Here is a 24,035-nt window from a genome sequence, read left to right as displayed (position 1 = left end):
ATTACTCCGCCACTGGCCATTATTTTGACTTTTTCCAGAAATACAAATCTTGTTTCTGTGATTACAAAGATGTAACATGAGACCAATGCAAATCCTGGTGAAAACTGCTCATTAAACACACAAATCCTCTGTGTACCTGGATGAACCCTGCTGCCACATGCTGCTCAACGGGAAACTCAAACGAGGACGTGACTTTCATTTCGCCAGAATGTTAAAGTGACACACTGCTGAGTTATACAGACAGAAACAGAGCAAAAACTCAAACTTATTTTCAAATAATCAAGACATTTTTAAGACTGGAAGCTGGTAATACCATTACTGCATGTGCATCAATGAGTGCCTGAGATTTAACATGCTACGTGTGTGTGTGTGTGTGTGTGCTGTCTCATATCACTGTCACAGTGACACTCAGCAGGAGTGACAGAGGCTTTCTAGGAGTATCATCAGTCCTGCTGATAAGAGCAGCTGCAGCCTCAGAACAAACACAATCCCAGCTCCTTACACAGTGAATCTACAGAACAAGCACCACTAGATGTACTGATCCAGGTATGTTTATTGTTATCCAGCACTGACAGACCAGTACAAACATACAGCAAAGACAAGGGTGAGCATTCAGTAGGAAACAGAAAAAAAAAAAAAACTGATCCCACTGTGATGTTTATGTCTGATAAAGAGGGTTAATTTGTGGAATATGGACCTGGTAATTTACTGTACCTGCCAGGTAAATTGTATTAATCCGCAGCGCAGTGGTGTACAACAAAGTGCAGCATCTACAGTGGAGTGATTATCTGTGTATTAAGATGCGTTTGTTACTATAGGCTCCAATAATGCTCGAGTGTCATCTGATTATACAAGTGATACATGGCATGTAGTGTAACCGCGGAAATGTCTACCACACCATTCAGTCATTTTTCATATTATAAAATCAGCATTAAGATCTGTGTGGCAAGTTAGCACAACAAACACAATCAAATAAAAAGGATTTGATTGATGAGGCAGTAAGTGATTGACATGTCGGACACGATAAAGGCTTCGAGACCTGGGTGCACCTTCCCACTCAGCACATCCTCTCTAAGGTATATTTACAGGACACGTGTTATTTATTGTTCCATAAATTTTTCATTGTATTAAATATATCACATAAATCATATTCTTCCATGCAGGAAAAGCAGTGTCGTACAGTAGAGATTTTCCTCTGATACTCATAAAAACAACTACTATCTGTAAAAGGGCTGGTTTCAAATGTGTGGTTCAAGCATCATCCTTCTTTATTCCTTCTTGAATGAATGAATGAATGAAACACACTTGCAGGGGAGAAGGCTTACGCTTTGCCCTTTTTCCAGCTATAATCTATTAAATAATTCAATCTCAAAACAACTAAATTCTTCACTAAACAACAAAACCTCCTACCTCATAGTATTTTGTTCATTCACCTTGCATAGTGTCCATCTTTGTTACTGCATACGTAGGTTGGTTGGCAGCAAAAGGGGTTGGGGGAAGTTTCATAATGACTATGTTTATATGCACAACATTTCATTTTTTGCTCTTTTTCCAAAAGATGATATTCCTACCATGCTGTTTACATGGCTCATGAAAGTGAATATTCGACTAATAATTTACATGCAGCCGTGCATACTCTGATTAACAAACACAGCCTCCCTCTTTCATTCAGCCAACCACTTTCTTAGAAGGGTTGGCCCTGCAGTATTGTCACTTATCTGAAAACCTGGTGATACCAAAGTTTTTCATGATGTCTAAAAGTAGATGTGTTTCTCCTTGCGACCAGATTTTTTTTTTTTTTTGCGCATACGTCTCTATGCAGCCTTGTAAAGTGTTGGCTATGCAATGCACAGAGCCGAACTGGGAAGAGGTCATGTGTCAGAAAATGCAGTGAAAAACAACCCAATTGAGATGTATATTCTTATCTTATCTTCTAAATGCACTGTACGCATGTCCAAAGAATGCTCCTAATCCAAATAACATTGGCATTTCCTACATGTCTTAATTGGAAAAGCTCCATTCAGAGTAAGGATGAATTCAGAGGATCCGAATAGAACATGATGAGGCATAAAATTGGGAATATTGTCAGATTCAGAATAACAGTGGAATATTGGAGTGCATGTAAATGTAGTCAGTGTTGTAGGAAATGAGAGATCATATCTGTTCCAAATCAGAGCAACACAACCTCCACATCAAGTAAAAAGCTCTACCTGTCTCACTCGCAGCTAATCTCAGTGGGTTCCATGAGGAATGATGCAAGTGTTGTAGGTGGCAACAAACCGAGTGTATTGCACGTGGGTCTTCGGGAGAGGTGACTTAAGTCTGTCAGTTTGAATGGGACACGTGCAGTACTTCATGAAAACACAAAAACGTCACCTCCCGCTCTCTGTCGTGTCATTTTGGCTTACAGCTACTGTACGAGGAGTGTAAAAGCAACAATGTCGTAGTGGATCATCACTCAGTCCCAGCACTTGCTGTATAAATTATTGCACCACACAATGTTTTAAGTGTTCCCTGCACCAAAAAGGTTGCACAGTAAACCCTCTATGTGATAAAGAAATGGCCAATTTACATGGAAGGTAATACTGCTTCTTGGAAAATTCCATACACACACACACACACACAAAAAAAACCCCTCCAGACAAGTACACGTGGACTGAATAACCGTACACGAAATGGGAGATGTGTGCAGAAATTTACTGTATCAGTTCATTCGGGACAGCCAGTCTCCCAGCATGCAACCATGGTTTCAGCAGTCCCACAATGCACAGCGTCTATTTGGACCAGTCCACTCTGGCAAAAAAAGGGTGGGATTTGATATCATCCACACCTCCCACACCTGCCCCCAGTCTCTCCATTGGGTTGTACTGCAGCAACTGCATGGGAGGACAAGACAGAGGCCAAAAGAGATTAATTCAACAAACATTCAGGCAATTCTAAAAAAAAAAAAAAAGTAATAATCACGCAGTTGTGGAAGCATTTGTAGCTAGTGAGATTAGGTATATACACATTTACACTAGAGAGCCACTGGGACTCTGAAATGACAAAAAAATCTGAAAAGTTTTACAGTTAACACATACATAAGAATCTAGTGCATAGCATTAACATGCAAACAGGTTAAACTGAGCGCAATCACTTACGAGCTGTGTCACTTTTTCAAGGAATAATAAGTAATGCCATAGTGTTTGCACGTCCACTCATTCATAGCACAACCAGACCGGATTCATGGCAGATTTGTGCCACATTAGGCAGAAGCAAATCCATGTTAACCACATTAATATACATCTAAAGATTACCAGTGTTGAGGATTTGCAATTAAGATATTAGTGTGGCGGAAGCTGTTGCTAAAGATATGTGTAGGATGTGTTTATCTGTTGGACTGTGACGTCTCTTGCTGTTCCGTCAATGAAGATACAGTTTTGGTGGGTGACACCCTTTTTTTGTGACTTTTATGTGACTTTTGTAAAGAATAGATAATAATACAGAATACAAAAAAAAAATCTTTTTGAGGTGGAGAATATCTATTTGAGTGAGCGACTAAATTAAATTCTGTTCATGACGTGACTGAAAATATCAACACACACATTACCAGCAGCCCAGCAGACTCTTACCTGCTCCAGCAGAGACCTGGCCTCCTCTGAAACAGACTCGGGGATGTTGAGAGCGGTGTGGCGACCAATTCCTGCTGGATGGCACCGCAGCAGAGACTGTGCAGAGGGAAGGAGGGGTGGAAAGAATAGATAGCTATCAGTAAAAACAAAGAAACCCGAGAGCTAAAGGGACAGATACACTGACACACGCAGAGCAGAGGTCAATGTGAGAGGACCGGGACTGGACAAATAGGAGGAGACCAAAGAGCCAGAGCACCTGAAACAACACTGATCGCACCAACTACAACAAGGTGGTGACTCAACTACTGTTGCTCTTTCTTGGAACTGCTGTGCTTGTGTCACAGAGAGAATGACATGTTTATACATTATACATCATTTACACTGAGCACCGTTACTGGAAGGGCAACAGTAAACATTAAGCCATTTTGTTTTCAGAGTAAAATATGACCAGGTCAAACTGTCAATTACAAGGAATTGATGCACTCACAGAGGAACGCACAAAATAAAAAAATCTTCGAAGTGAGAGAAAACGAGCACAAGACCTGCAAGAGCTTTTTCTAACCACAGAATGTAGCCCTATTGTTAAAATAATTGACAATAATGACCATAATCACTACATGTTGCAACAGAACATCTTTCAGTGCGTCTACACCTACAAAGTGAAAACGCTGGAGCAGAACATGTGCGGCAAGAGAAAACTGTTTGTGTTGGGAGACCCTGTGTGTGTTTTCTCCATCAGTTAGGTCGGTTGCCTCTCTCTCGCTCTCTCGATACGTGCTGCGGGAGTTCTGGCTGGGTTCCTAGCCGCAGTCAAGACTGCTCCAGGCAAGATCTTATCCTGCAAGGATCAAGAGACACTATGTGTGCCTGTGTGTGTGTATCCTTGCCAGCACTGTACCCAGACATAATCATCAAAGGAGACATCTGTGTGACTGACTTTTTTTTTTTCCCAGGTAAGTGGGTGTGTATTGTTCAACATAATAGCACTAACCTAACACCCCGACTCATGTTGGGGCCATTTATGGGAATCACTGATAGCTGATATGAAAATATGCCCACTGGCAATCAGTTAGACTTTATTCAAATTTAATAGACAGTGAAAAATTGAAGCGATGCTCTGCACCTGCACTGGGTGTCGTGTGTGTGCTACTGTGAGTGGATTTGTCCTTCAAGAGAGCAGCAAGATATAATTAGCCTGTGTACATGTAAAGCATATCTGTTGTCTACCAAACAAAAAGGCTCTTCTCTTCCTCCCATGCCTGTCTTAAAAGATTGTCCCTCAGACAGCCCTGATTCTGGACCAGCCGAGTTCCAGCACCTTGAGAGCTGCCCTGGTCTTCACCTTCCACGCCGACCTCGGATCGGTGCGCTCAAAGCCCAGCGCTGCTCCAGGAGCCAGCAAAGAGGCCCGGGGAGAGCTGACCCCCTGGCCCAGCAGATGGAGCTCAGGCTGGGGGAGAAAGTCACACCGACACCCCTGGCACTCCCCGAGAACCGGGGTAAGAGACGGCAGCCAAGACGCACCTCACACACACTCGCGCGCCGCAAACAACAAACTCCACCTACTCAGACACATACAGACACGCGCGCACAATCACACACAACCTGGCACGACCATAAAGAGTGTGAGAGAGTTGAAAGCCAAGACACCTACAGACATCCCACAACACCTTAGCAACAAAGATAGCTGTTTGTTGGGTACTTTTTTGACTCACCGTGCCTGTCAGGAGCTCGAACAGGATGGCGCCCAAACTCCACCAATCGCATGCTGCCGTCTCCTCAGTGATACCTCCCACCTCTGAAACAAGAGCAAAAAAGCAGGAGGACACAGAATGAATGAATGAATTAACAAGCAGAAAAATAGCTGATGAGTTGGGGAAGAACATGGGGAATAATAATCAACTATTGAATAATAAAATAATCAAATGCTTATAATTAAAATCTTAACCTTAGAAGCTAAATGCACAAAACCCCTTACGCGAATACATCATTTGAGGTATCTTGCTTTTAAACCCTCAACATTAAACACAGCATCAGTGTGACATCTTGGATTATTTAATGTTTCATTGAATTGACACAATCAATTCAAAATGAGCACAAAAACATGGACACAGTCACACACAGACACACACAAACAAGTGTGTGTCTCATAAAAGGGTGATTTGCATAATAAAAAAGCAGTTAAATTGAGGAAACCGTCTGCTGCAACTTCACACCATCTGCATGACCTGACCTCAAACACACACACACACACAGACACACACACATACACACACGCATGCACACACACACGCACACACACACGCGCACACACACACACACACATCAAGAAATGTAAAGCAGTAACAACTGAAAACAAATAGTATGTTTTTTTCTTGCTCCTGAAAATAACCTTCCCGATTATTTTCAATATCAAGTGATCGGCTGATTATTTTCTCAATTAATCGATTCATTGTCTGGTCTGTAAAATCATCAAATGTTGGCAAATGATCAAAAATCCCAATATACTTAAGCTCAAAGTAATTTTATTAAATGTCTTTTTTATTTAACAATTATCAAATCGACATATTGCTACTGTGGACTCTGATGAGAGTCTGTCATTAAGGGTTTTGTCTTGACAACCAAAACTTATTAATGGCTCTCAATTTTCTGAAATCCTCCCTTTTTGGTCTTGTGTTAGTCTTAAATGGAGTCAGTCTTTAAAACACACAGACTACACACGTGTAAAGGCCGCAAAGACCGTCTCAAGGTGAACATTTCATGAGAGGTCTGTCCATTTTCAGTCTGGCTGCACGTTCTGCGAGACTCTGATCCACAACCAGTCTGACAGCCAGCTCGACGGAGGGCTGCTGGGACTCCAAAGTATGTGTTTAAGTGAGACACAGAAACCAAGAGTGATGTTATAGTCAAAAGTGTATTGGTAAGCGAGTGTGTCTGTGTGTGTGTGTGTGTGTGTGTGCTTGCTCCACTGGGTACCAGATGGCCTCTTGTGCCGCTCAGCTTCCCTCCGCTCTCTCCAGAGGGCCAGGACCCAGGGTCACGGCTGTGTGTGCCCAGAGACCAGACTCCTCAGCTCAGAGAGCATAAGAGACAAAGACCCTCTCCTGGAGGCTGCCGGGAACTCCAGGGGCCTGCGCGGCTCTCTTGCAGCTAAGGTTAGCGAGGGCTATGATACGAGTTGCACGTTTCGTATACGCACACACAAACACACACACACAGCCAACTGAGCAACCAGTCTTCAGGGCTCCCCAGGACTACTGTTTTGACAGCCAAGGAGAGAAGATCGTCATTGAACGGACTAGTGATACCTGCGTAGTTATGAGCTGGAGGGGATATACTGGACACACACACACTCACGCACACGTCTCAGAGCAAGGTCGATGTCATCACAATGGATTAATGTCTAAGGAGCTGCAGGGAGAGTACAGTGGAGCTGGCTACACTTACCGCTCTGTCAGAGCGAGGCAGGGAGAAAGGGAGATAGAGAGAAAGAGGATGGCAAGGCAGAATTAACCGCATCCACACCACAGGCCATGGGTCATTCAAACCCCGCTGCTGCACTGTGCAATGTGTACATTTTAAAATCTGACCACACCTCCACTAACCCTCCTTCTTGGACAGCACATGAAATACTTTAAAATGAATCAAGGGAATTCTAAGAAAACAAAGGGATACTGAGAAGTTCAGATATAACAATACAGTGTGTTCACCTCGAGGCCTCTTCTTCTTCCCTTTCCCCTCAACAATGCAGTTCCCTCTTGCTTTGTATCTTAATCACACTCCATCTCCTCTCCCCTGGGGGCCATAAGGAACTTTCTCTCTTCTCCTCTTAGACCGACTTCCCTAAAAACTTAACCGACAGTCATTGTTGAAAGAGGAAGTAAAGTGTACGCAGGTAGGAAGTAAGGAGGGATTGGTGTGCGATGTTCCAAGACTGTGTGTGTGTGTGTGTGTGTGTGTGTGTGTGTGTTTGTCTTATGAGTTGGGGAGGCTCAGTTGAAATGGTGCCAATTGTTAGTAAAACCGAAAAGTTCTGTATTTAAAAACAAACCTAAAACTGACTGACTCATCTTCATTAGAGGGAAGATAAAAATAATCAAACAATAAAGAAGAACTTTCCGGGCGCAATTTCTTACTTGAAAAGCTTTTCAAACAATGAGATGACTGCTCCGCGTCAAAAGAGGAACTAAACTTTATCTTCCATTAGATCATGCTGTGGCTGAGCAGGTAAAAAAAATAAAACACACAAGTATGATGATGATGGAGTCCTCAGTAACTGACTTGTTACCTCAGAGGGGAAGAATATTGAATTTCCCTTTTCTTAGACATTGAAGATAATCGGTTTCGGCCTTGCTTCCCTCTCAACAGAACAATAACAATTCCCATTTCTGCTCAAATTAGGTTGCATCACAGTCACTCAACAGCATTTTTTTCCTTATTAGAGAAAAAAACATGAGCCATCAGATGTTTATGAATAGTGATGACATGGTGAGAAAATAAATAAGCAGAAGTGCAGCATAAATAGATTAATACCCTGCCACAGTATTTTCCAGGTCCACTCCCGTGTTATTTGGGTGTGAATGTGTGCGTTTTAAAAACATGTTTCCCTTCTTCTTGCACGCACACGCACACGCACGCACACACACACACACATACACATACACACACACACATACGGTCACAGCAGGCGCCCTGCTAGCTTTCTGGCAAACAGTCATAAATCTGTCATCAGGAATGAAGCCATCGCTAGAGCTGACCCTGTCTGGATAAACAGCAATACATAACAAGGGCAGGAGAGACACACACTCACTAACCTCTGTGTTAGCGTGTGTGTGTTCACAAGCACATACATCTACAGAGACATGTATGTACCAAATGCAGGGTTAGCAGGTAAATACGAGCAAGCAGAATAAGTGAATGCCATTGCTTTGTAATGAGTGTGCACTCAAATTTACAACAACAACAAAGAAAGGTGGACATAAGAGACACATAAGGAAAAGAGGAAAAGTTGCCAGCGGCCGAGTTGGACGGTCAATTGATGTTGAAGTGGTACTATCGCTCAACAACAGCTTAACACACCCCCTGCTGGCTGCTACGATGTATTACATCCATTGATCCACATGGGAGCAACAGCCGTTTAACTAGTAAGACCTTTCACACCTGGGCTGAGGTCACTTCAGTTCCTGGCTTTTATCCCCGACATTTCACACTTTATACTAGGCATCTTTAGTTGTAAAGCTGTTTTTAATATGTGTGTGGGCTGAATGTAAACGCCACCCAAATGTCATATAAAGATTGAGAGTTGATTGCCTCCCCCAGCTCTTCTCAACATCCACAGACACTGTGTCCAACACTGGCTACACTTGGATTCGTCTTTAAACCAAACTGCATCCCATTTTACAGCGCCGAAAGAATCAGCTGATCAACCTCAACAATTCTGAAAGTAAATTAATCATTTACATCATTTGTAAAGTACAGAAACCAAAGGCTGCTTTCAGCTCCTTACGTCCGAATTTGTGTTTAATTTTCCATGCTTCATGTCATTTTAAAGTGAATACCTGCCAGTTTTTTGACTGCTGCTAGGATAAAATGTGACATTTGAGGACAGCCGTTTTAAAAAATAATCAATAAATCATCTGATGGGGAAAATAATTACTGATTGTAGCCCTAAACTTTTACTTCACTTAAATGAACTGGCTTAACAGTGCTGTAATAACTAACTAAAGTCAAGTGAACATTTTCTCAAAATCCATCTGTTTTAAAAAAAATAATAAATTGAATACCCAATTCATTTTTAAATAGACAAGACTGTCCAGCACATTAAATATCACCTTTCATACCAACCATCCACACTCTTAGACAAGTGTAAAAATCTCTCACTACTTAAATTAACAGGAAAATAATGGCATTAATTACACAATGACTTGAGTGGCAAACATGTCTCCGTTTAGCACTTAGATTTTAAGCCACATTATGCAAACAGGTCCTTGTGGTGAGCTTTACTGCTGTGTCTTTAGGTCATTTACTGCTGGCCACTATATGCCTCCATGTGCTTCTATTTCCATTAGTAGGCTTTTAAACATGCTGTTGCTAAGGGAATAAAAATGCACACTTTGGATATTAGACAGAGCATTTGTTGCTTTCAGATTTATTACAACAGTGGCATACTGTTATGTTCTAGTCACAAGGAGGATTTAAATCTGAAGTGACCTTCCTGGCTCGAGAGAGAGGATGAATATGAGTGATAATATAAGTGCGTGGGAGAGTGAATGGGTGTGAGGGCCATTGTGTACGTCTCAGAGTGTGTCCAGTGTTTCCATCTAACACTTATCCACCCTGCATATTTAAGAAAGATGTAATTAAACACATCAGGCATAATCCATCTAACAGCCTGAGTGTGAAGCCATGTGCATAAAGCAGCAACATATTGGAAAACACATCCGCCTATAGATGTCAAATGCGTGCGCACGCAAATACACGCACACGCACGCACACACACACACACACACACACAGAGAGAGAGAGAGAGAGAGAGAAGTGCTAAGTAGGGACATGGTGCTGTAGTCTAGCAGCAGTTTGTTTTAGGCAGCTTGTAAACAGCATGCCAGAGCTGCCACGAGCCTGCTGGGGGCAACACATGAGGTTAGCGCACTACTGGCCCACTGTTGCACAACAGCACACTCTACAGGACAATGACAGAAGTACAACAAGTCAATGCTTCTCGAAACGGTGGAGCAAGAAAAACAAGACATTTCTAATTCATCCTCAAGAAATGTAAAATGCCACAAACTGCCACGATGATTGCTGGATGTGTCCTTTTGATGATGTTCTTTTAGCTGCAAAAGAACAGATTAGAAAAAGCACCTTTGCATATAGATTTCTAGCGATCGCAGAGAGTCAAGAAGAATCAGCGTTCATGTGTTTCTACTGTCGAGAGTGGTCTGTGTACACTTTGATTATTCATGCTTGGCTATGAATGAGGGTTTTGTGACCATGGGAAAGTGGCCTACTTATGGCCCCGCATGCCTGCATCGAATTAACCCTACATAAACCTACTAACTGACACGCAAACACACACAAAACGAGCTTCCTAATGAATCAGAGGTAAGTCAGAAGTAAGTATAGAATGAGTGCATAAGAGAAACCAGAGAAATAAAATGTATGTTGCACATATGTGTGTAACTCACCAGGTGCACAGTACATATTGGCAATGGCCTCTTTGTCACAGGACTCCTCCACGTCACTCCAGCTACAAAAGTAGGTAAGCTGAACATGCCCTGAGGAGACAGGAAGAGACGGAAAGTGTTCAGCTCAAAGTCTAAGTGTGGAACTTTCATCTCGTGCTCTGCCTCTCATCAACCCCACACAGTCAAGTGTCACTCCTACTAGCTACTTGTCACTCCGACTCGCAACTTTTCAAACTGTTTACTCACCTTTCGAGCACTTCCTTCCTCCGTTCCTTTCTGCCTCCCCACATCTCTCCGCGAGCTTTTCAAGCACGCAGCCCCTGCGATTACTCCTGTTTAGCGGCTACCCGTTAACGCTATCATTAGAACTAATGGTGTCATTAGGTAGCCGTGGCCATTAGCCTGGGCTAGCCAGACTGATGCACCACACTACGCCGTTGATGGGCCCTTTAGAACAATAATTACCACCAGGGAGACGAAAACAGCCACTCAGCTAATTAGACGCTTGTTGATAACGAGGTGGAGAGAGATGATTGTAGGACGACAAAAGAAGAAGTTGAGGGGGAAACTGTGACCTCCCAGTAAAGCAACACTTTCGCCTCTGGAAGAGCCTTCACTTAGTAGGTAAAAAGCATCAAGGTTGACTAACAGAGACAGTCCCTCAGTCAAATACAATCTGCTCTAAGAAAGAAATAAGATCTTTAATGCCATACAAATTTTTTCCATTGCTGCTGGAGAAAACAAGCCAAAAAATATGACACACAGCAGCTTCAGTGGGATGTGATTTTAGGCTTGCCGTAAGATAAATATGAGCAGATATCACCAAGACTCTGCTGGATTTTAATCAGGTCTTTATCTGTCAATACATTTAACAAGAAAGAATAACTGAATAAAACTCTCAATAGACCACCTGATAATTGGTAGATTATTTCACCTGCTGCAGCATCTGTTCGGTGCATGAATTTTCTAAATCACTTTTCTTGAGAGGTGACATTAAAATTTTCACTAAGCATCAGAAGATTTACTTAGAAGGTCCCTGTTTTTTCACTTGGTGCATGTGTTTGCATGATTTCAGTTTCTGAACTCATATATAAATCTCTTGTTTAAGATCTCTGGTCAATAATCATTGTCGTCAAGACATTGTTGTAAAAGTAAGCTAGATAGATGGCTTGTTATCTCCATCATGAAGTGACAGCAATGATGTGTAACAACAAGCATGTGTTTGCATTCCCTCAGCCCATTCACGATAGAGGAGACTTAGTTGTATCTTGTAGTATTGTCATATTCCAGCTAAAATTGTAAGTCTTAATGTTTTTCCAAAAACACCCACACTGAGATACACTTTAAGAGATATACTGTCATCCCTGTGTGTAATGATCTAGTACAAACTTCAAGCTTTAGGAAAGCTATGGCATCGATGACAAGATTGCAGGATTTTACAGAGCAAAACTTCAAAAAATATTTTCACAGGAGTTCCTGTCCCCATTTCTGTGTCATGAAATAGGCTGTGGTAATAACGGAGGTCTAACCTTGGTGGTCCAGCAGGATGTTGCTGGGGTTTAGGTCTCGACAGATAATGCCCTCTTGGTGCAGAGAATCCAGCGCCGCCACCATCTCCACGGCCCAGCATCGCACAAACTCCTCCGGGATCCGAGCTTGGGATGCAGCCAACGACAGCTCGTCCAGCTCTGCAAACAGCCGCGACACTTCTTTATCAAATTCACTGCCACCTGTATTTCTAATAACTCTTGATGATTCACCATCAAGACCTAATAAACTCTCAACAACTGCACAGGACTCGGTCCCGTTTGTGGCTGGGACAGAGCCTGCGCTGTTGCCACCGGAGGTTGGAGCCAAGTCTGTATTTACTCTTGTACTGGCCTCTAGTTTCTCATTAAGCGAGTCAGTAACTGGAAGATCAAGGGGAAGGTCACTATTTTGGCATGCAGGGTGAACCGCCATTTTGTCCGAGGCCTCTTGCCCAAACACCAAGCTGCAGTCATCCCACAGTGAGTTGAAGGGAGAGGAAGATGCAACACTGGTGTCACATGTTGCAGAGGCCATGCACAAAGATGACAGCTCCTGCTCCAGCGGCTGCTCCTCCCCTTCCTCAGACTGGCTGTGAAGCTGTAAAACATCAGGCTGGATAAACTTCTGAGGAGATGCTGTGGCCTCGAGGCCCACACACACCCCCGACGTCTCTAATTCCTCCTGTAAACAGTCTACAGTCCCACCCATTACAGGCAGGTTGACTAAAAGGTCTGGTGGGTGACCCTCATCCTCGACTACAGCTTCTTTGAATGAGATGACTGGCACTGACTCATTGGAGCCTTTATCGCTGCAGTCCAACCCCCAAAGCTCCGAGCTGTGGCCTTTGACCTCCTGAGCCAGCTCCGGAAGATCCTCGGTGACGTCCGAGCCCAGGTCGGACGTAGAAAAGATGGGGACCTGCTTGAGAGAGGGGCGCTGCTCTCCCAAGTCGAGGCAGGTCACCTCGCTTGCACTGTCTTTGCTGTCAATACGGAAAAACTCCATAGGCGTGTGTTTGGACTGATCCAAAGACAGAGGCACAGCAGGGGAGGGCAGAGGACTGAAGACTTCACTGTGTTCCTGCCCCTCGCCGCGGTATTGCTCAATGTCAAGGGTGTGGCCACTTTTGTCGGACAACTCGGTGAAAAAGCCAAGTTCCTGAGAGCTCATGGGTGATGAGAGGCTGTCGTTGCTAAGCAGTGAGCGGCTACGCGAGGAAGTGGTGGTCGTCGCAATGGGCACTTCCAGTGACAGCATTTCCTGTTCGCTCTTCTCTTCCTCCTCTTCTAGTGCATCTGGTTCTACTTTGTCTTGTTCATACTCATTGCAAAGTGCCAAATAACTGTTGGTGCACTCTTCCTCAGAGGTGGCTCCAGAGTCTGACTGGGCCCCAATTTGTTCAATAAACCTGGGAAGGAGAACAGTTTTCTGAGGAGACGCGATGAGGTCCTCCCCTTCCTTCTGCAGCTCTGAAACAGAATCAGAACAAGCAACCGGTCCAGAACCAGAACTGGCTGAATCCACATCCAGTTGTGGTACGGCATGTTGTGGAGAGTGTACAGCCACTGTGTGGCTCTTCTGGATGAAAGGGATGTCAAAGCTCTCCTCTGGGCTGGAATTACGAAGGTACTTTCCAATGTGAGACCACAGCTTCCCGCCTAAAGATGAAGGAAACAGTGGATTAAAGACAAAGAAAAACTGAGGGTGAATCTAATAACAGCCATAAGCAGAAGGATTATGAGGTTGAATGAGAAATTAAGAGAGAAAGCTGTGCAATTTCTGGATAATTACATCACATTTCCACTGTGGGAGAATTTCACCTGCGTTTCAACTGGGGGAACCTTGGTCTAAATTTAGTACAGGCCATAGTTTCTATCGTCCAAGCTCCTGCTCAGGGGTAGCAGCAGTGAAAGTTGCTGAGTTCTCAAATGCAAGTCTGAAATACCACCTGCCTTGGGTTTACTGTAAGTCAGTTTTGACTATGATCACTTGATTTAACACAAATTAGAATATGTGTACCCTGTAATTAAAATATCAGCTGAATTATTGAAGGTGTTAGGACTACACTCATATCTATAGGAGCTTCGAATTGGGAAAAAAGGACAGGAGTCATCTTTTTTGCCCTTATAATTTCAGTTTTTAAATGGTGCTTTAGTGGTGCACGTTACCAAATGAATTTGTAATTGATCAAAGCATCAGTAATTGGCAACTTGGGACCAATGCCTAGTTGCCCGCTTTGACTGACTGAATACTTAACAAATAACCAGGAACCTCTCGTCACCATTTACGAGGCAGGTGACTTTCTGCTATGTGTCTAATTGACCTAATAATCACAGTTCTTTAGATGGTGACTTTTGGTTCCTGGATTTTGTTTTCTGGGGCTCCTTAGTTCCTGGGAAAAAGGGTCATTAGTTTCCACTTAGGCACAAGTAACCAAGGCAAATAAAAACAGTCATCAGCTTTTTGACTTTTTTCTGTCTTACACGAACACACACACACACACACACACACAGACACAAAGACACAGACAAAGACACACACACACAGCCGTAGTGTGAGCAATTGGAGGCCAGCATCTGTTGTGTGTGATGAGAATGGATAGGGAGTTCACAGTGATGATAATGATAGTGGGGCAGCTCGATGGCTTAGAAAGTAAAACCATCCACATGTTGTTTTGTCCAATGTCACTCAGGTCACTGCCTCCCTCCGTCTGCCTGTCTATCCTCATTCAACCCGTCAGCTGCTAACAGCATACTATAGAATCATAAGGAGCAACCATGGATTTTCTGAATCACAGACCTGAGATGTAACTGTGGTGAAACTATGCCTTTTCTGGCATTTGATTAGCTTTATTAGATCATGTTGAACAGCCCCATATGATAGCCAATACTGTCCACTAATATTAGCACAGGGTGGTTATAGAGTGCGCCAGATTGAATAGGTTACAGGGCATTAAAAAATATGGCTGCATTTCATTGTACGCACTCACCCACACACATGAGCTACACACACATTCTAGAGTGAGTGGGATGTAAGGAGGCCCAGGTGTTGGCATAGCTAATGAAGCATGGCGCCACCTGGTATTCAGAATAATGACCTGTGACACACACCCATCTCTATCAAACATCTGTCTGGAACAAGGGCAGAGAGAGGGGTGGGAGAAGAGAGGAAGAGGGATCAGGCGAAGGAGGGGAAAAGACAGTTGGGAGGCAAAGAAGACAAAAGAGGGAAGATGAAAGTGATATGGTGAGGCCTTACCTTCAGCATACTGCAGCAAAAGGAAAACCGCATCTTCAGAGACGATGAACTTCCTCAGATGCACCATGTGGGGCACAGAGTGAGGCATGATGGTCCTCTTAGTGCGCCCACAGTCACTGCTCTTCCTCAGCCCCTGCAATAAGAAGGGAGAGGAGGAGAAGGTGAGTAATTAAAAGTGGAGTAATGCATTTAAGGACAAGAGGAGAAAAGGAAAATTAACCTAAATAAAAAGGGCATGAGAGGAAGGTGAGTTTGTGTGTAGAATAAGCGTAAAAAAAAAATAGAGGAAGGGAGTGTGGCAAAGGAGAAACCTCCAATTAAAGAGGTGCCAGCTATGCCCCATGGCAACCCAAAGTCACTGGATTCATCAAGCCACATACAGCGCGTGACTTTAGCAGAGCCACACAAATCTATCAGCGCTACACGTTAAGTTCACATTGGCTGCAAGTGTGTGTGTAGGTATGGCTGTGTGTGTGCGCAGCGCTCGTGTGTGTAGTCATCTGTGCCTGCACTGTGTGTTGGCATCTGGCACACGTCTCACACCTGAGAGCAGAGGAGCTGACAGGGACAGGCCCATTAGAATCAATTACACCGGTCACACACAGGGGCTTCTGGCACACTTCACACTTACACTTACAGTCAGGACGACAAGGGTGCGGGGTGGACACACACACACACACACACACACACACACACACACACACACACACACACACACACACACACACACACACACACACACACACACACACACACACTTACTTTGAGGATGAACGTCTCTTGTGTTCTCTTGTCCATGACCAGAAGAACCTGTGATGGAAGAGTGCCATTAATTGCCAGGTATGAACAGACATACAGTCTAAGATGATGTAGTGGTTGTGTCCTCCAGAGCAGTGTTTTTCAACGACTGGGTCAGGGCACACATGAGGGTCACTGCAAGATAAATGTAGGTCCCTAAATTATACTAGAAAAATTGGCATTAACACGTCGGCTCCTGCTGTGTTGAAACCAAACCAAGTCCCAGCCATATAACAATGACTTAAGGGAATCTATAGTAGTGGGAAAAAAAGGGGGAAAAAAAAAACAAATTTTTATAAATACATTACACCTGAATTGAGTTCGCTAATGGATTTGGTTGATAAATAGAAAATTAAACAACAAACTTTGATTCATTTTCAGCAGAGATTTTCTGCTTTCTCCTCCTTTTTTAAAAAAGTGATTGTAAATTGAGAATTTTAAGAGTCTCAAGAGATTGACGTCCTCCTTAAAAAGTACGATGGCTTGAATTTTAATCATTTCATTGCCTTCATTGGGGAAAAAAAAATAACGGACAGATGAATCATTACTGAAAATAATCTTTAGCTGCAGCCTTAATGTGCAAAAAAAGGGACATACGAGCAATCTGCCAACCACACGGCTCGTCTATAATATTTTTGATCATTTATCAGATGCAAAAATTTCTTTACTGTGCTGATAGATTTTTACATTTTGGAGCATGTGCACGTCATTACAGAACCGTGCAGTGCTTCACAACGGACACAGTAATTGCTGGTGTGGAATCTGTACTGGAAGTCCCCATCCCTACTCATCTGTGAGCTACCATCTCTCATTTCACTCTCCTTTACCTTCTCCCTCTGGCTTTTCCGAATATCTTTATTTCCTCCCTCCTTCCCTCTGACATCTCCATTGCTCTTCTGGTCCCTCACCGTCTCAGGGGAGAGCTTGAGCATATGTGTGTGTGTGTGTGAGCCTGGCTGTGTTTGTGCGAACTGCGTACGTTTTGTGGGTGCTTTCTCTCCATGTGACCCTGGCGGGGACCAAACAGGTGCAGGCTAAATGGATATGAATGGAGCTGTGAGTAAACAGAGTGGCAGCGCTAGCCAGGGCACTAATATAATTAAGACACAAACATCAGGGAAGGGGGGAGGAGGGGAAGAGGGGCAGGGGGGGTGGGGCTGCAGGGTGAGGATCTCTCTCCATCTGTCCCCTCTGTCCCCATTAAAAGTGAAAGGAGGAAGGAGGAGACAGAGGAGAGGAAAGACAGGCCATTTCTGGATAGCATAGCTTCCGTGAATGTTTTTGCGGTGTGTCTGATGTGCTTCTGACATATTGTGGATTGTGTGCGCACCTCTGCAGAGTAACACATGTTGGTATGGTGTCAACATTTTCCTTGGGGTTTTGTGTGTGTGGAGGACGAGCATCATTGATTCAATGTTGTGTGCCGCTCTGTGAGCTGCTTGCCAAGTCATTTCATGGCTGAGTGGTGAAGTTGCTTCGCCGGCAGCTGGTTGAGAGGACCAGCAACCTAAACTGACCTTGTGGTAGTCATAACTGACGCTAAACATACACACACTCAGCCCTTACCAGACCATCCAGTAAATCTATTATGTTTTTATTGCCTCGGGTAAAGGAGATGGTTGAAGAAGGAAAGGACACAAGGAGGAGAAATCTGAAGATGAATACCATCCACACTCATCTGGTCTGGGGCAATGATTAAATAAACGAGTGTCTGTCGAACCTTTGTACAATAGCATTCAAGGAGAAAATTCAGAAAATCAAATAAGGTGAAACACTTATTTTTTACACTGATCAGTTATGGGTTTTTTTGGTATCTTTGACTCACTCTCTCGGTAAAAATGGTAAATTATTGATTGTGGTTAGAAATTAAACAACAATAAAGTGAACACACAAAATGTGGCAGCAGACTTTTCCATAGTAAACTGACCTTATCTATGACCCCCAACACTCTGTAAGCTCTCAGCTCCTCGGACGGACCCTGCTGGCCTCCTCTGCTGGTGGATGGGCAGCACTGCGCCCCCAAAGCCTCGGAGAAAGAAAAGCATCATTAAAATATGATCATATTCATTACTGTGGGTAACATGTGACACAAGGAATATGTGAAAAAGAGCAACAGTCAGTGTCATAGTTAAAACAGAAGAAGATAAATTCTGTCACTCACAAGGCAGACAATGTCTCATGCAAACCTCGCTAACTTGTACTAGAGGACAGCACTGATTTGTCTTTGTTTCTCTAAACCTGCAATAACTTTTTGTGGCAGACAGAAACTACATGCCAAATTACCATATCATCAACTTTTAAGTTGATATGGAAAACTTGTTAGCAAATAGTTGCATATTTGCACATCCAGCAGAAGCGGAGCAACGCAAGCTTTCATTTGGAGTTGTGTGTTTGGCCACCTGATGGATGGAAGTCCAATAATCACTCTCTTTTCGCTCTGATTTTGGTCTATAGTAGCACTTGAGGGAAGCATCTGGGTTTTTAGCTGCTAAATGCTCCACAACTTTCAGTGCTGTTTGGTGCTAAGCATGTAGTGTACAGCGGGTTGAGAGTGAACCAAAACAGTAAAGTAGCCAGCCAGGCAGCTAAACAATAAGCTGAAATGCACTATAAAGCTCTGTAAAGAAGAGGGGAGCTGCAGATTCAGGCGATAATTCTCTGTAGGTTAATCACCCTTCACACTGTTTTCAGTCCAATTGTTTTGGACTGCCAATGTGCATGATGAAAAGATAGGTTTAACAGTTTCAAACACAGACTTGCTGTGATGTTTTCATCAGTAATAAACCCAAAAGCAGCCTGATATACTGCCTCAAGTGGTTTGAGGACCCTGGTGGATGCATGCCTATAAAGAACATTTGCATAATCTAACACAGACAGCATGCAGGCCAACGACATTTCCCTCCCACTCACCACTGTCTGTGTTGATCCTTGACCCATGTTGCTTCTCAGATGCTGACTGGATATCTGTTCTGCACGCATCAGATACTCCGCAGTCTTCTTCTTCACTGCCTCTCGCCGCGTGGGACTGGGCTCGCCTGAAATGTGGTGAGTGAGATCAATTTTTTTTTTCTTTACGAAGCAGTTTTTATAACTGCAGGGTTAAAGGTTTCCGCACTACCATTTTATTTACTGACAAAACAGCAGGTTTTTACTGTGGCAAGCTAATAAACCACAAAGTGAAAGTGGTGTCTGTTTGGGTTTGGCTCTCCACACTGGCGTACAAGGCCAGGGTCAAGAGCAGAGATTCTTAACGACTGGGGTGCAAAGATGTTATCTGACAAGAACAGAACATCCATCCACTTCCTCCACCACCCTGATCACCCGCCTGACAGCGCGAGATGACGACCAGATTATCAGGGATGTTGGTGCGCATAAATACACATTCAGTTCGGCTGGACTTTCATTTTCACACTTCTCTCTCACTCGTCTACACCAGCACACTCTCTCCTGGTCTCTCTGTCTTGTTTCCTCCCCCTGGTGCTGTCGCTGGTTTGGATACTTTTATTCATACGGATGTATCACCTGTGAAACACTAAGCTAAGCAGGAAGCTTACTTTTCAAGTAGAGTTCTTCATCAAGTAATTTTAGTAAAAGCAACATGAAAACAGAATTGAATACTAGCAATACTGCCTCTGCACCTGAATAACTGTCCCTCCCTTATTTAACTTTGGGGAACCAGAGTAAAGCTGTGGGTCAGGTACAAAAAAAGGCTTGAAAGCAACTCTTTCTAAACATGGTTGTGTGTGTGTTTTTTTTTTTAAATGGCTCTAAACTAGAGACGGCTGCCCTAACAGAAACATACTCTCTCCCAACTGACCTTGCACTCCTTGCAGCAGCAGGTCCACTCCGCTGCGGTAGCAGGAGAAAGCTGCCTGGAAGTCCTGCTCTTTTTCCTTCTGTACAGCCAAATGGATGAGCTCACTGGCTCTGTCTAAGTAGTCCGACTTAACGTCCTTCGAGTTGCCACCACTGGCTTTTTTCAGACTGCCAGAGAAGAGCGGCGTTCGGCCTGGCCAGCTGACCTCTGGGTTAGGTGCTGAGGAGGCAGGGATGGGGGCAGGAGATGGAGTGCGGCGTTCGTGCAGGGAGGGCAAGCGAGGACTGCAGCTGCTGCTAATGTTGGTGGCTCCCCCCTGTGGCTGGTTTGGGGAGGTGCGGCCTGAGGCCATGCCATCATCCAGCCCAGCCAATGAGTCTGTATCCACAGCCAGGGAGGTCAGGTCGCTGTCACTGGACGGGCCTGAGGAGGAAAACAATGCTACAGTTAATACACACAGATACATATGTACATACACACTCCATAATAGGTCAATATATGATTTTACAGAATATATGACTATATGAATATAATGTATTTGGGTGTTTTTTTGATGCATAAACAAACTTTACCTCCATACTCAGATGTGATAGTCAAATCATCTGCTCCACTGATGTCTCTTTGGACTGTAAAATACAGGCAAACATCTCTGACCGAGTGTGAATTAATAGTCACTGTAATTTAAGGGTAAGAGTGTTGTGTGTCACATTACCGTCAGAGCTGCAGTCTGATAAACTGTCTGCCAGGAAGTCGGAAAAGGGCTCAGCTGGTCCAATGAGCTCTGAGCCGTCGTGGACCTCACCTCCCTTGAAAAGAATGAAAAACATTGGAGCCCAGAGTCTCTCTGTGAGTATGTTTGTGTATGTGTGTGTCTGGGTACCTTGAAGAAGTCTTGGATGTGCTGACTACTATAGAGAGCAGGGATATTGGCAGAGAACTGCAGCAGATCCTCAGAGCACTGTCTTCTTTCCTCAATTACTGAGTCATCAAAACGGCCTGAACATCCATACATGGACATGACACACACAGAGTGAGATTCACTGAGCTGTCTTCAGAGGGCAGAGTCATCACTACTTCTCCATGGTTCAAATGTCCAGGATTATACTCTTTATACTACACAGTCAGCCACTGTAACAATTGCTCTTTGGACATTTTAGAGAAGATCATTAGCACTAACACCCAAATGTTAAAGTACAAGAAGATAAAAAAAGACAAGCCTTTGGTCTCTTATCTTTATCAGGACTTCAATTTAATGCTTGCCACAGGGAAATCAAGGGGGTTAGCTTCTTACCAAAAACTTTGGCCCTGGCAAAGGGAGGAAACAGCTCCGACTGGCTACATACATTCTTGTGCAGCTGCCAGAGGTTTTGATGAAGCTTACGGAAATCACTGTACCTCTTCCATACTGTTATCTACAGAAAGGGAGAGAGAAGAGAGATAGATGGAGATAGGGAAGATGAAGAGATGGGGAATCAGTAATTTTGTACTTGAGGATGAATGAAGCTTCACCATATTGATCATATCAATTTTGTTTACAAAATTTGTTTACACTGCTTGAAGGAATCATTTGAAAAATGATTCTCGTTATCGTTTTATCGTTTTTAAATATCTGAATCATTCAAATGTTCACTACATCTTGTTAAAGGCTTAAAAACTAAGGAGTTCCATAGCCTGAAACTCCCAACGACTCAAACGTCAATTATTGCTTCCGTGCGACACATGCAACAATCCTACTCATATGACTAGCAGAATCATCTCAGTGCCATCTTGTACAATAAAACTCAGAGTAAGTCACAACATTCACTCACCTCACAAACCTGGATGAAGTAGTTCTTTGCTCAGTTGGATAAAACAAAGCATAATGGCCCAATGTTAAGGTGCAAGTTCAGTTTGCTAAAAGCCTGCTGCTGCTAGAAAAACTGGACTGAGCACCACTCCCAAGCAGGAGTACTGCTCAAGAATGGAGGTATGTGTTTTCAGGCCAAACTCTTTCACTGTCTCACAGACAGACATGCAGTAATTGACATCATGCCTTCTGCATTAGTGCTGTGTCCAGGCTAGACTGCATTCCTAAGTGTGTGTCCAATCCATATGTGTTTAATACCGTGTGTTCACGGATACATTATGTGAAAGATGAATAGTTAAATGTTCTGCAAAAGATGCAACAGGCATTCTTTGATATTTAACCTTTGGAAAAGTCAGAGTGTCAGTATTCTGACACAAAAACAGTTAGCCAGATAAATTCAACTATTCTTTATAAAATCTCATGTCTAAGGAGGTGGATTAGAAACGTTGAGCCGCACACAGCTTGCTGCAGATTTTCAAATGCGTAATTATATTGGATTTGGAAGGTCTAAACCAACTTAGTTTGAGTTAATAGAGAACTTACACTATATACATAGTAGCAGAGCTTATCTTCCAACCTTGTGGGGAAAATTCCTTCCAAAATATTGCATCAAACTCCTTTCTTTCAACAAAGTCAACTGTCTGCCAATGCTCCGCACTCTCACAAGGTCACGATATAAAAATAACGGCTGCATGTCTTACCTCTTGGACATCCTCAGGGTTCTTCCTGGAGATTATCTGTGTGGAGGAGGGAGAAGAGTACTCAAGGCCACGTGAATGATTCCTATCCAAAAGTATGTTAATGCTGTTTTGCTGCAAAGACTTTCTTGCGAGGCTGGGACAAGTATGAGCAGGGACACAGCTCCAAGCGTGACAATGAGTGCATTATATTGGAGCTGACGGAAGCCTTGAGTGTAAGAGCGAGACATCACCAACATTCATGACAAGCAGGATGGCGGGCAGCCTGTCTATCCAAACCTATGAAACTGAGTGTGCCTACATATCTGTAAAATCATTGCATGCACTGGTTAACAGGAGGTCTGACAGAAGCATGGATGAAAAATGTCTATTCATTTCATCATCAAAGGACTTTGTCTTTACCAGCACTTGATCTGTGAGTTGCTGTATATTATTAAATGGAACAGGGATCCATTCTTACAACTTAAAAGCCTAATTGTCCATTGCACTATTATGTAACTTAGGTTATGAAGTTAACCCAGACTTTGACACTTCACAAAGTCTGATTTGGTCATCGGGATGCCTCAAAACGTCCATTATTTCGAGGCATTGCTCTGGTAAACTTGCCTCAAAACCGATTGACAACATGAACCAACTCTCTATCTAATGTTAAAGTGTGGACAGATCTCTGCCGTGATTACAGATGTTAGCATTATCTCCTTAATGTCCATCTATCGTAACGCAACATATACGACTAACTAAGCTAGCTGGTTAGCTATCTAGCGGTTAACACCAGGTTAACACAGCCTTTAGTTCGGATTCAATCAATCTGGCTAATGTAAGTTACAACAACTCCTGGAGGTAAACAAAATCACACTTTAAAACATTAGCAAGTCTGAATACGTCTGTTAGCTCCACATGCGGCGTTCACAAAAGCTGTGACCATTGCCGGCTAATCCACAAGCGGTTAAATAAACGTTACTTGTGTTTGCATCATATTAGCTTGGCTAGCTCAAGCTACACAGCTAGCTACAGATAACAACAGCTAGCATTAGCATTGCTGTCATTCTCCATTCACTTACCCTTGCGGTGACTTTGTACACAGTATAGCCTTTCTGGTGCTTTTTAGGATCCGTGACAGTGTAAAACCGAGCAAGTTCTCCTCTGTCCCGCTGCGATATCATTCTGATAATGACAACATTGCCAAAGCTACCAGCCGGCTAGCCGTACACAGTCAATTCCCTGACAGCACAGTGACAGGCTGGCAAATTTCTTAGAGCTCCCTCTTGAGGGAAGCTTGTGAAACTACCT

The 24,035-nt window shown here is 43.5% G+C and overlaps 1 protein-coding gene across 1 annotated transcript; it reads right to left on the bottom strand.

Annotated features, from left to right (window-relative positions):
- Positions 1-535: 535 nt before the first annotated feature.
- rps6kc1 (ribosomal protein S6 kinase polypeptide 1) lies at positions 536-23,961 on the bottom strand. Its single transcript, XM_041958882.1, has 16 exons — positions 23,807-23,961; positions 22,749-22,784; positions 21,493-21,613; positions 21,082-21,197; positions 20,914-21,007; positions 20,774-20,827; positions 20,202-20,624; positions 19,295-19,419; positions 18,312-18,410; positions 16,349-16,396; positions 15,587-15,719; positions 12,328-13,986; positions 10,799-10,888; positions 5,327-5,409; positions 3,612-3,707; positions 536-2,876 (listed from the first exon to the last, which is right to left on the bottom strand). Exons 1-16 carry the CDS (start codon positions 23,906-23,908, stop codon positions 2,775-2,777), a joined length of 3,381 nt encoding a protein of 1,126 aa, XP_041814816.1. The 5' UTR covers positions 23,909-23,961; the 3' UTR covers positions 536-2,774.
- Positions 23,962-24,035: the final 74 nt, after the last annotated feature.

This window comes from Chelmon rostratus, chromosome 18 (assembly GCF_017976325.1).
Source record: "Chelmon rostratus isolate fCheRos1 chromosome 18, fCheRos1.pri, whole genome shotgun sequence".
Classification (NCBI taxonomy): domain Eukaryota; kingdom Metazoa; phylum Chordata; class Actinopteri; order Chaetodontiformes; family Chaetodontidae; genus Chelmon; species Chelmon rostratus.
Note: the sequence above shows the minus strand (reverse complement) of the source record. Positions and strands in the feature narration are given on the sequence as shown.